Source organism: Harpia harpyja, chromosome 16 (genome assembly GCF_026419915.1).
Source record: "Harpia harpyja isolate bHarHar1 chromosome 16, bHarHar1 primary haplotype, whole genome shotgun sequence".
In the NCBI taxonomy this organism is placed as follows: Eukaryota; Metazoa; Chordata; class Aves; order Accipitriformes; family Accipitridae; genus Harpia; species Harpia harpyja.
The window spans coordinates 4,420,793-4,433,912 of NC_068955.1; the positions used below are offsets into that span (position 1 = coordinate 4,420,793).

General features: G+C 65.0%; 1 protein-coding gene across 1 annotated transcript; it reads right to left on the reverse strand.

The window, feature by feature from the left end:
* Positions 1–2,935: 2,935 nt before the first annotated feature.
* Positions 2,936–11,252, reverse strand: CRYBG2 (crystallin beta-gamma domain containing 2). Its single transcript, XM_052811347.1, is given in 20 exon segments — positions 2,936–3,339; positions 3,482–3,641; positions 4,021–4,179; positions 4,758–4,881; positions 4,989–5,128; positions 5,294–5,423; positions 5,617–5,729; positions 5,845–5,877; positions 5,996–6,122; positions 6,205–6,347; positions 6,655–6,781; positions 7,015–7,142; positions 7,222–7,257; positions 7,567–7,693; positions 7,781–7,920; positions 8,025–8,181; positions 8,444–8,562; positions 8,646–8,690; positions 9,239–10,915; positions 10,917–11,252. Coding segments are annotated over 20 exon segments (4,110 nt in total). The 3' UTR covers positions 2,936–3,250.
* Positions 11,253–13,120: the final 1,868 nt, after the last annotated feature.

The following is a 13,120-nucleotide window of genomic DNA, read 5'->3' on the forward strand; positions in this document are numbered from 1 at the left end:
CTGTGAGGAGGTAGAGCTGGGCGTTGGGGCCCTGTCCCGGCTCCGGAGGGACCCGAGGAGTGGTGCAAACCTGTGTGGGGGCTGGTTCACGGAGGGAAATGGTGTCCCTTTTCCAGCAGCCCAGGGCAGCGCTTGTTGCTGCGGTCCCTGTTCACAGGCGTAATGCACAGCCGCTTACATGGGGAGTCCCAGGAAAGGACCAAAAACCCAGAGACAGTGGTCCCGCACAGCCAGAGCTAGAGCGATTCATGCCAATGCCTTAATTTGGAAGGTGTTGATCTTTAGAGACGGAAGGAAACTGCCCTGAAATCACCATCCCAGCTGTGTTACGTTTCCCACACTGGCTGCAATGTCCCTGCTTGCAAAATCCTGGGGGGACAGGTGTCCCTCCTCTTCCTCCTCCACCTCGCTTCCAGCATGGGTGTTTCCCAGCTCTGCTCCTGCACCCCCCATCCCGTGGGCCACCACATCCCCAGCCACTTCCTCGCAGCCATCTGAGGGGCAGAGACCAACCCCCAGCTTCTGCTCCTTCCCCCCCCCCCAATTTCTAAAAGCCCCTGGCTAGAAACAGGACCATCGGTGATTTCTGTGTGTGGTGTGAAGGAGAACCTGCTGGGGGAGAGGAGGCCGTGGCCCCTGCCTGGGAAGGGGCAGGGTGGGCACTGGGGTGACCCCCGGCTCCTTTCTGCCCCCAGGGTAGCTGGGTTGAGGGGTCTTGGGGGGGTTTCTGCCCCATGCTGCTGTCTGCTCTGGTTTGGAGCGATGCCTGACTCTCTCGTTTTCTTTTCCAGCCCCTTGGCCAGGCGGACAAGGGGGATGTGGTCACGACTATCAACCCCACCGCTCCACGCCCCGCCGCAAGCAACGTGAGCCCCCTCTGCGGCAGCCCACCCCTCCTCTCCCTCACCCTGGCGCTGGCTGTGGCTTGCTTCTTGCAGCTGCGCTGACCCAGAGGGGGCTACCGTGCACCCCCACCCCAAAGACGACACCCCCAGGATGGCATCCCCTGCACCGGCACCGCCTCAGACCCTCGCAGGACGGAGGAGCGGCCAGCGTGCCGCCATCGCTTCCTTCCCTGCTTCCCTCTGCTCCGTTCTCCCGTTCCCCTCCGGCCTCTAAATGAAACCCCAAAGCTTTCCCAGCTGGGAAGCCGGCCTGCTGCGAGGTTCTGAGAAATAAAAGCGACTGGCGTAGAGGCCTCTGGCTCGTCTCCGCTGTGGGGGCTGGTTCGGTAACGGAGCTGAGGGGCCGGTGGGGGACACCAGGACCGGCTGTTTACCCGGAGCCTTGAACCCTCCGTGCTGGAGGGACCTGAGCCTTGTGTTCGAGGGGGGTTGTGTGTGAGATCGGGGGGGTACGGCCTGGATCCCCCGTGGCTTTTCCACAGTCCCGGCCCAGGCCCCGAGGCCCCGGTAGCCCGGGGCCCGGTGTGGGCATAGCGCCCCCTGCAGGCCGGGCGGTCCCCAGAGCAACACCCACAACCCCAACAGTGAGTCCTGGCCAATCCCACGGTAGGGGCATGTGCTTCCCCACCAATCAGGCGCTGTCAAACACCCGGCTAGTAGCCAATCCCGGCCCGGCGGAGGGTATATAAGGGCGGATAAGGGTTGGGGGGGCTCCTTTTCCTGTCAGGCGTGGCGCGGGAGTGGGCGAGGCGCATCCCGGGGTCTCCGCTACGCGAGCGGGGCCTCGCTGAGAGGATTTTCCCCCTCAGCAGCGTCCCTACCCGCCTAGCTGGGCTGAGCCTGTGTGTTTCGAAGTCCCTCCGCGGCTTCCAGGCGCCACAGGCCTAGCTCAGACTGTACGGGGTGGCAGCGTCCTTCCTGCATGTCTCCTAGGCCCTCACCCACCCCATCCTCTGGTGTTCTCCTCTGCCTTCCCGCCAGCATTTCTTCATGGGATGCCATACCCTGGCACCCAGTATCTGCGTGCCTGCTGGCTCTGCAGGCCTGACATTGCCCTGCCTGTCACCGCTGCCTGTAGGCAGTGGTTTGGGCCCAGGACAGCAAGAGTCTGCTTGCCCGCCGGCCTGGCCAAGGAGCGTGTCGGAGCCCGGCATCCCTGCGCAGCACGCTCCGCTCTTCTGTCGTGCGGTTACATGCCCTCCTGCCCGAACAGGTCTTGGGGCAACTGGGGACGTGTTTCAGCATCAAGATGGACATTTGATCGTGGCTGTTGCTGAAAGCCAGAGCAGTTGCCGGCCAGCTGGAGACGCCTGATGTAAGGACCTTGGTGCACCCGAGTCTGCTGAGGAAACCTCCCGGGGAGGCATTGCGCTGCCAGAACAGCCCTGTTTTGCTGCGGGGTTGATAAGTGATCACTGCCCCGATTGCAGTGACTCTCCCCAAACTGGGTTCAACCTGCTCAGCAAACCGGGCCCTTGCTGGCAGCCATCTCCTCTCGCCAGCAGCGAGGACAGAAGCGCTTGATGTCTCTGTGTGGGGATTTCTCACCCCATGTCCCTTCTGGCTCTGAGTCACGTTCCCGGGGAGCTCCTGCCCTCACCCAGGTGGAGGAGACGTCTGTCCCGGGGACCTCGAAGATGAGTGACCTGAGCCACGATGCAGCTCTGCAGCATGGACACTAAACGCTGCTGAAGCAGAGCTCACCCTGGGGTGATACGACTGGAACACCCCCGAGCCCACAGCATGAGCAGGCTGGGCTCCCCACCCCTGAACTGGGGCTGGTGGGGTCCGGTGTTCCCGTGGGCACAGCTTGGCTTGTGCCTCCCTTCCCAAAACCCAGGGCCCCGGTGCTGCTTGTGGCCTGTGGACACTAGAGGGCACCGGGCTCCCATCCTGGGAGCAGGATTAGGCCTGGGGCAGTGGGGCTGGTGGGCGGCAAGGTGCTTGGGTGGGGGGCAGCTCCCCCGGCATGGGGGCTGCCAGGCTGTGGCCAGTGCAAGGACAAGGACAAGGACACCAACCCACCCAGGCAGAGCTGGCCCAGACGAGGAGGGCTGTATCTTACACACGTACATAAATACAGTTCAGAGGGGGAAGCTGGTGGGGAGGGGGCTCTGCCGCTCTCCAGAGGGTCCCGTGCCAGTCGTGTCCGTGGGGTCCTTCGTGAGCCACGTACCGGGCTCCCCAGGAGGGACGTGTGGTGGTTCCCCCTCGTGATGGAGGGGATGGTGGGCATCCTTCATGCCAGCAGAGGGGTGCTTGGGGTGCGGCGTGCGTGGGGCTGGCAGGGTGTCCCCGTCCTGCCCCGTGGCACTTCTGGGCACGAGGGCCGCATGCCGCCCCCCTCATAGCACCTGTATGTCCCAGATCTGCGTGGGTCTTTCCTCAGCCATGTCCCAAACGATGGCATGGTCCCGGTCGTAGGATCGGCCGCCTGCAGAGCCATGGGAGGGTTTCAGGAAGGCAGCTCGCACTCCTAATGGCGGTGAAGGGGTGGGTGCCCCATCTCACGGCCAAACACCCCGTTTTTGGGGGTCCCTGGGAAAGCAGTCTCTGTGCCAGTGCCAAGGCCTCACCCTTTATATCGAGGATCATGTCCTCAAACATCTGGCTGTGGATTCGTCCCTGAGAATCGATGCTCCAGGTCTGACGTGGCATCCGGGTCTCAGACCACAGCACAGCCTTTGCACCCTTCCCGGCTGGCCCGATCACCTGCAGGCTCATGTTGGGGGCCACCTGCAAGGAGCTGTGGTCAGCCCGCTCCTCTCCGTCACCTCCGCCCGGCGCAAAGGCTTGGAGCTCAGAGGGGTTTCCCTGTAAATGCAGCTGGTTCTGGGGTGGGACATGGGATGAGCAGGAAAACCCCTCAGTGAGAGGTGGGGATGGTTAGGGTGACAAAAACTCAAGGAAGGCAGAGATGCCTTCGTGTCTCCAGGGGAAACTTGGGGAGGAGAGAATCAACCGGTTTTTGGGGACAAGGCTGAGGTCAGACGCTGGGAAAAGCTGTTATAAACTCTAAAAGATCGCTGTGGGGTGGGGAGTACCCCAGCAGGAGTCCTGCCAGGGGCTCCCCCGGTCCTCTCCACGGCGCTGGCTGTCACACGTGAGCTCTGACCTGGTTTTTTATCAGCCCATCCTCGTAGTACCAGATGGAGCTGCTCTGCTCACTCAGGCTGGAGACGACCACTCGCCCCGCTTTCATGTCCTCCACGTCATCGGGGACCGAGAGGTAGAGCTCCAGCTCCCTGCTCCTGATGCGGAAATAGATCCGTCTCTGGAAAGAGAGAAACCTTTTCTTGCACTGAAAAGCCCTGCTGCCTGCCCCTCCAGCCCTACACGCCGTGGCTGGCCGAGGAAGGACCTCACCCATGTTGTGGCTTTGGGAAGGGAGGACCCTGGTCCCCCCGGGGGGCTGCCCAGAGGGTCCTCCTCGTCCCCCCCGGGAGGTCCCTGCCTCTCCCCAGAGTGACGGCTGTGGCCCTGGCCTGTCTCTTGTAGTTCGCACGGGCACAGCTCTCCCCGCCGGGATGCCGGCGTGCTTTGCAAGGTGCCTGCCCACGGGGAGCGTTTTGCCACCAAGGCAGCCACTCCCAGGACAGGGGACAGGGATCTGGGGGTGACAGTGCTGGGCTGGTGGCACCTTTCATGGGCCAGAGCTGTCAGCAGCGTGCTGCTGCTCTCCAGCCTGCGCCACACTGTCTCCCCCAGCTCACCTGCAGCGGCTACCACATCCTCCTCCTGGCCATCGGGACTGGCAGCTCTTTAGCTCCCTGTGAGCCGCCTGCCCCGGGGTTTTGGGGTTCACCTCCCCCAGTGCCAGCGCCCCGTCCCCTCCCGCAGGGCGGCATTCACCTGGCGGATGGGGTAGAGGGATCCCACGTGCTGGAGCCCGCTGTAGGTCAGCCAGTTGGTGATTTCGGTGCAGTCCAGCAGCCACTGGCGCCCTCGGAAGTCACCGTGTTCGCACAACACCCAGCTGCGGGGGACAGGACGGGATGGGACAGGACGGGACAGGGTGGGCAGAGGTGGGCAGATGGCACCCACCGGCCAGGGCAGAGGAGAGCAGAGCCGGGGCTCACTTACATCCCGCCTTTGACGCGCACCGACAGCACGTGGTTGTTGAAACCCTCTGCCTGGAGACTCCGGACTTCGTTGTTCAGCTCGATCTCCTTCCCCTCAAAACACTCCAGCCCGTGCAGGAAGATGGAGGGCTCCGAAAAAAACTGCAGTATTGGGGAGGAGATGAAGCGTGAGGGGGGCAAGCAGGAGGACCGAGCACCCATGGGTGCAGAAGGGCTCCAAGGCTGGAGAGCCAGCGCTGGGTGTCCCATGGAAGGGGAAAAAGGAGGTTCCTGGGGGGTTTCTGCTCCAGTGCTGGCGGCACTCACCACCGGGACCTTCTTCAAGGAGCGGATGGTGGTGGAGGAAAGGCAGCCCATGGCACTGAGCGTGGGGTACTCGCCCTCGGACAGCACGTGCTGCTCCCCCGCGAAGGCCTGCCCGTCGAACAGGATCCAGCTGGCGAGGAGGAGCATGCCCGAGCTGATGCGGCCATCATGATGGGCATCCATCCCTCCTGTGGCCCCCCAGCACACCCCTGTCCGGCCCACCCTCCCGAGGAGCACCCATGGGCACCTGCGGGGCTGCCAGCCAGGGTGATGTCCCTGTTCCCATCCCCAGCCGGAGGCAGCGAGACCCCAGGACACCCTACCTGCCCCCGCGGACTCTGCAGGAGCGTAGGACGAAGGCGGCGGGCAAGGCGTCCTGGTCCTCCTCGAAGATGACGTGGTCCCCCAAGAAGTCGGGCTCTGAGAAGAGCAGAATCTGGGGAGAGGGAGCAGAGGGGCTCGGTGAGGGGGGACAAAGCATCGCCACCACCCCGCAAAGGGCCACGTCCCCAAGGGGGGGCACGTTCCCCTCCCCATCTGCCGCCCCTGACCTTGGAGACGAAATGGAGGTTGCGTTCCCCGACCTGGAAGCAGACACAGCGGGGCTGGTTGGCGTCTTGCCCTGGCCCGGCCCCCACCAGCCCCATGCGTGGGGGCACCGGTGGGTCCCTTGGCGAAGGGGGGGGTGTCCGGCTCTCTCACCTGCAGGATAGGCTGTGCCGAGGCGATGCGGCAATCGGCGGCACCCCAGTCTTCACAGTTGCGGTATACCCCCTTCTCCAGGATGTACTGCTCGCCTGAGAAGTTGGTGCCCTCGTAGGCCACCCACCTGCCAGGAAAACATGGGTGCTGGCTCAGCACCCCCCCCAGTCCGTCCCTCTGTCCCCCCTCTCCCCTGTCCCCGCACTCACACGCCGCTCAGCACATGGATGGACTGGGTGATGGTGCTGTAGCCAGCCAGCTGCATGTCGGGGAGCGCCTCGCTCAGCTCCACGCTCGGACCTTCCTCAAAGTCCATGGCCTCAAAGAGGACCAGTGCCGGGTCGGAGAAGTCCTGCGGGGAGAAGGAGCCCCCCCCCAAAGCCCCTCGGTCTGTCAGGAGGAAGGGACTGCGGGCCGGGTGCTCTCCACACCCACGGCCAGGGTCCTGCCTGGCCTCAGGGACCCCAGGGAGGGTGGGAGCAGCTCTGGGCACGTAGATCTCTGCATGTGATGAGTTTGGGGGATCTCAGGCAATGCCCAGCTGCCTGACGCAGACAGGGAAGGCTCCCTTTTGGGGGATAAGGATGGGACCAGGGGGCCTGGCTCTCCCTGCCCGCGCTAGGTCCATCTCCAAGCAATGCCACCACCCCTGCCCTCACCGTCCGTATCAGCCGTAAGGACACCAGCTCCTTGCTGTAGCCGCCCCACTGCCTCCAGTCCTGGTACTCCCCTTCCTCCAGCAGGTACTGGTGGCCGCGGAAGCCCTCCTTCTCGTAGCCGACCCAGCTGCGGCACAGGCAGACGCGGGCAGTGAGGTCTCCGGAGGATTTCAAAATGCCGGGACATGGGGACACCATCCACGCCACTCCAGTGCCACCCTTTCCACCAAGCTGCCCACGGCCATCCCACAGCCCTGGGCAGCTCCTCCGAGCCCTTTCCCAGGGGGTGACCATCACCTTCCCAGCCTGCTCCAGCCAGGATGCTGGCCCTGCCCGCGCTGCCCAGCCCGCGCCACTCACCAGCCGCCCAGGATGTGCAGGGAGCCCACGGTGGGCAACACCAGCCCGGGCAGGCGCTTCACATCGTAGATGTCTCGGCTGATGGTGAAGCTGCGGCCCTGGAAACCCGCGGCCTCGTAGATCAGGACCTGGGGACATGGCGGGGTGAGCACGGTCCCATGGCCGTCCCGGCCCTGCGGCCTCCCCGGGTGCTGGCCCGGTGCTCACCTGTGGCTCACCGGGTCTCTCCACGACGGGGCAACCCTGGAAGGAGAAGGAGCCCCAGTGAGGCTGCGGTGGCAGGAGGGGATGGCGCGGGGACATCCGATTCCCCCCCCTTTAAAGCCTGAGCTGTTTTTTGGGTCATTTTCATTCAAGAACAAGCTCTTTTGGACTTTGTTTTATTGCTTTCCTTCACCACTGACCCACAGGACCACTTTCCAGAACCACACTCGGCACATTTCCGCACTGAGCTCTCACTGTTGTGAACCAGGAGCTGCTCTCGCCTGTCATGCCTGGGGCTGGATACGGCCCCGGCACCCCAGTAACCGCGCTCCAGCAACCGGCACTCACCAGCCTGATGGGGTGCATGGAGCAGATGGATGGGTCCTTTGCTCCCCAAGCCTTTAAATTGGGGTACCCGCCTGGCTCCAAAACATAGGGGTCATCATCGAAGAAAGGCTTGGAGTAAACCAGCCACCTGAGGAAGAGGGGGAAAGCATCATGCCTCATTCCAGCCTGTGCTGGAGCCCACCCGGCCCCCACCCAACCCCACGGTCCCACTCACAGGCCCGAGTGGACGATGATGGAGGCGGCGGTCAGCGCCTGGCCCCGCGTGCGGGTGTCCTCGGCCGAGTCGGTGAACTTCAGCCGAGCGCCTTCGCCGTTCTCCTCCGCAAACAGGCTGATCTCGGGGGTGCGGTAATCCTGGTGTGGGACAGAGCAGCATTACATGGGTCCGGCACCCCCCACTTGGTGGGTGCTGGGAGATGTGGGGTGAGCCGGAGGGTCCAGGGGATCCCTGCACTCACCCGCACCACCCTCTTGAAGGAGCCGATGCGGAAGGGCTGGCTGCCGCAGGGCTGCCCGCTCTGCCCGTACGCCATCCAGGGGTTGTCGATCTCCACGTCCCCCTCAGCCAGCACGCACTTGCGCCCGTGAAACCGCGGCTTCTCGTACATCACCCACCTGGGAGCGGGGTGGGAGTAAAAAGGGGGAAAATCCTGCCTTTACCCCGCAGCCCCGCAGCCGTCAGGAGCCTCGGGGCAGAGCATGGGTGGGGACGTCCTGCCACCGCCGCGATGCCGGATCGCAGCCGCAGTAATTACCACTGTTGGGACGGTCACTCCTGAACCCCAGGCTGCTACCCGGCCGCCATCCCCGGCACGGGGAGCGCGGGAGCCCTGGCCAAGCCCTCCCTCCATGTCCTCACCCTGCCGCCGTCCCCTACCCGCCTCGGATGACCCGGATGGAGATGGTGTGCGAAAGCTCCCAGGACGTGGCGTCGGGGATGTCGCCCCAGATCTCCCGTTTCTGACCCACGAAGCCGGCCTCGGAGAAGAGGATGATCTGGGAGGGGGTGACACAGCAGAGAGGTGCTACCATACCGCACCGTGGCCCAGCCCAGCCCGACCCCGCCACGCTCCCTGTACCTTGCCAGGTCTCATGTTGATCTTCTCGAAGCCCTCCTTGTCCTCCTGCTGTGAACACCAGAGGGGACGGGCTCGTGAGGAGCGCGGACGGACATCGGCTGCACCAGCCATCTCCCCGCAGCCCAAGGAAGCTGCAGCAGCAGCCTCGCGTCTGGCGTCTGCCAATCCCTCCCACCGCCCCGAGCAGCCACACCTCGAGCATTCCTGCACTGCTGGGGATCAGCCTCCCCGCCTGCCCCGAGACCCTCCTGTCACCCGCCCCGGGACCCTCTCATCATCCATGGTGGCACCCTCCCATCACTCAACTTGGTACCCTTCCGTCACCCGCCCTGGCAGCTTTCCATCACCCATGCCAATACCCTCCATCATCTGCCCTGGTACCCTCCTGTCACTCATCCCAGTACCCTCCCATCACCCATCCCAGTACCCTCCCATCGCACCAAGGGCTTTCACCCCGTGACCTCTCTGATGGGAAGAACAAGCCGTGTGCTGGGAACAGAGATGGATGCTCCAGGGTTCCGACCCCACCACCTCCCCGTGCTCCCAGGAGGGCAGAGCATCTCCCCAGGCGCCGCGTTGCGGGATTCACTCACCAGGACATCGGTGGGGCACAGGGCCATGGCGCTCTCTGGCTTTTCGGTGACAGGAGGGACGGAGCCGGGACTCGGGGCTTCCAGCATGGCCATCTCGGGGCCGGGGTTGTCACCAGGGCCCAGCCCGTTTTGGTCCTCAGGGGTGGGTGAGCCCACACCCCTGCCATCCCTGCCGGGCAGCTCAAGCAAGGTGGTGCTGGGGGAGACGAAGCGACTGTAGAGCACGCTGTTATCCAGGCGTGAGTAGGGCTTTCCCTCATCGGCTGCGGCCGCCCGGTGCTCCAAGAAGTGGGAGAGCAGCGCCATGCCTTTGAGGACATTCCCTCGGAAGAGCATGCCGCGGTCGGCCAAGCCCCCAGCCACCAGTTTGACCTTTTCCTCTGCTCCCGCTTGCCTCGGCATCCCTGGGAGCGAGCCCCCCTCCGCCCGGCCGTCGCTGGTCGTGCTGTCCCCGGGCACCCCGTGGTGGGACCCCACCAGCACCCGCTCATCGGGGCTCAGGTAGGGGTTCTCGATCTCCTCCTCGGGGCTCTCCTCCTGCCTCCCCGCCGGATCCCGTGCCAGCAGCTCGCGCAGGGCCTTGGGCAAGGAGATCGGGGCCCGGGGGGCCACACGGTCCTCCTGGATGGGGGGCAGAGAGGCACAGCGACCCAGCGATGATGGCCGGGGCTGGCGTGGGGCTTTGGGTGCCTTCCGCATCTCTGAGGGCTCCATGTTGCGCAGCGTGTCCACGAAGATCTCCATGTCCACCAGCAGCTCGGGGTCCTCCTCGGTCGTGTCCTGGGGGTTCTCAGCTGGTGGGTCATGGGCTGGGGGTTCACTGGGGGGGTCTGGGCTACTCTCGGGCTCTTGGGCTATGTCCTGGGGGTCCCCCGTTGTCTCACTCTTCTCCGACTCAAGCTCAGCCTTAGGAGATGCTGGTGCTTCCGAAGAAGGCTCTGGACCATCGCTTGCCTCCAAGGAAGGGTCTTTGGGGATGCCGCCGGCTCCTGGGGGGCTCTCTGTCCTCGGCGGCGTGGCTGAAATGGTGCCGTCGCCGTCTGCCATGCTTCCCTCTCCTGCGCCAGCCAGATCAGCCTGGCCACCGGCGTCCTCCGAGGGACACTGCGGGGAGCTGGTTATACTGGTTTGTGGGTCCCCAGGCCTGTCACCGTCTCTTGGGGTTGCATTCACCGGCACGGCTTCGGCTTGTGGTGAGTGTTTCTCCCCAGGGGATCCCTCAGCCAGGAGCCCGGCGGCCTCTGTGGTGCCCGGCGAGCTCTCGCTGCCCGCTGCGGCCCCAGCGAAGCCGCTGCCATCCTGCCCGTGGCTCTCCCGCTGTGGTGGGGCCGTTGTGGCACTGGCAGCATCACGCGTCCCATTTTGGGCTTCGCTTCCCTCCGCCGGCCCCGGCTCAGGCCTGGCTGCGTCCTTGCCCTTCCGCAGCACGGTGACATGCCTGGCCCTGGGCAGGGCAGGGACGCAGCCGGGCTCAGCCGTGCTCGGGGCACCAGGACCTTCACCGGGACCCCCTGCGGGGTGTTCGGTGGGTCGGGTGGGGAGGAGGGTGCCGTGCACGTAGCTCTCCCTGTGGACGGGCATCTCCTGGGGGGCACCCACCGGTGGGGGGATGCCGTCACCGCCGCCGTCAGCCCCCGCCTTCCCCCTTTCGTCCTGCCGCCGGGGCTTTTGCGCGGGGGGAATACACCTGCGAGAAGATGGGGCCGTGCGCGGTGAAGTCCTTAAGGAGGTTGATGGAGGACGAGCGTTCCCGGTGTGTCAGGGTGGTGGGGCCGGACGCCGTCTTCTCCACGATCTCCCTCTCCCAGGCCTGCAGCAGGAGGGAGACGCGGGAGGGACTCCCCTCCCGGCCCCGCATGCTCCCCGTGCTCTCCAGCCGCCGCGACACCAGCGAGACCTTCTGGAAGCGGGACCTGCCTTCGGGCCCTGGAGCACCCGCCGCCGACTGCTTCACGCTCAGCTCCGCGCTGGAGACGAAGCCCCTGGCCTTGGCTTGCCGGAATGGCGAATCCATGCCGGGGGGGCCGGGGATGGGGCTGCCGCGGCCCCGTAACACCCTGCACTGCTGGGCTTAGCCCCCGCGGCTGCCACGCTGGGGCTGGCGGAGCTGCAGGGAGAGAAAGAGACCCTGAGAGAGCTGAGCAGAAACCACCCTGGACCCCGAGCCAGACCCTAAAACCCCCTAGACCTCCCTCTGATCCTGCAGGACCTTTTGGGGGGGGTCCCATGAGCACAGGAGGCGGTTTTGGGGCTCTCTGCAATTCTCAGGGTGCTCATGTCATCCATCCTGGCATGTGCAGGACATGGGGGACACCGTGGCCCCCTCTGCCTGCCTGTGCCAACACTTCTGCATCCAGCAGGGATGGTGGGAAGCTCCGCCATACCACCAAGGTGGGCTCCAGCAGAGCCCAGTGGGCCGGGACGGTGCAGGTGAGTGTGCAGGATCCGGCCAGGCCATGCCGTGCCCCAAGCCGTGCCATGCCCCAAGCTGTGGGATGAGTCAGGCGGGCAGCAGGGCTGCGCCGAGTCAGCAAACGCAGCAAACAAACAAGCCCAAAAAGCAACATAGAAGCTGCTCTGTGGGGGAAAGGGCCTGGCTGGGACTGGGACCGGGGCTGGGGCAGCCACGGGATTTGCAGGAGAAGGTGGGAACCTGAGCAGCATCTTCCCTTGACCCTTCCCTATTGCTTCCCGGCAAAGGTGGGATGGCTTCGTCCACCTCTGCAGCCCCATTGGCACGAGAAAACGAGCTGCACTAATCACCCGGCGCTTGCACCCTGATCCAAGCTGGTACCCAGCACTCAGCTCCCGTGCCCTTGTGTTCGGTGCCGCAAGGTGGGCATCCCTGTGGTGCCCAGGGCGCAGGGCAGGGGACAGGGACACCCACACCGCCTCAGCTGCGGGGGATGCCGGCGGAGGCGTCGCTGTGCCGTGGTTGCGTCCCTGCCCCAGAAGGGTTTTATTGCTGGGTTTGGGTTTGGGAAGCAGCTGACGCAGCAAGTGCCGGGGAGGGAGCCGGAAGCATCCCGGCATTTCCCAATTAGGAGTTGTTCGGTGTCACCACCCGGCTACGGGGACAGCGGCAAGGACAGGGCTTTGGGGTCAGCCCAAGGACAGGCTGAGCTTGGGGTCTTCTGGCCAGGGACAGGGACACCTCCCTGCACAGCCCCCAGGGCTGGTTTCCCTAGGGGACACCTCGGGAGAGGGTCTCATCCTGCACCACCCGGGGCTGGGCTCCCTCCAACGGCTGCAGGTTGGGCTTTACCAGTCCCTAAAGGGGGTCCAGGGGGGTCAGGGAAGCCGGGGGCAGGTAGAGAAGCACGGGGTGCAGGCAGCTGCCTGTCCCTTCTGCCAGTCCGCCACGCGCCCTCTGCGTCTTGCTCTCCCCGGCCCGGCAGGTCTTTCCAGTACAGATAGGAAGAGTTTGTGTCATTTTCCAGGAGGCGATGAGACCTCGTCTGGGACAGCCAGCACCGCTCGAGGCTGGGACCAGCCTGGGTGGGGCCGCACATCTGCATGGGCAAAGCCACATCTGCATGGGCAAAGCCACAGCTGCATTGGCAAAGCCACAGCTGGATCCCCAGTGCCACAGCTGGATCCCCAGGGTCACGGCATCCGCCAGTGGAAGAGGGATGGGTGCACTGGGCGGTGCGGAGGAAAAGCTGCTTAAATTTGCTGGGTGGCAAAGCAAAGGGCCAAGAGCAGGGTCAGGCTGGTGGGAACCCCCGTGCCCCGAGCCGGGGGCTCTGCGGTGGCACACGGGGACCCCCACACCAGGGAAGCTCCTGCCAGGGGCAGCGGTGCCAAGGCAGCACGGTTTGCCCAGGGACGTGGCCCCTCTCTGCCCTCCAATATTGCCGTCCCAATGGAGCTGGAGCCGGA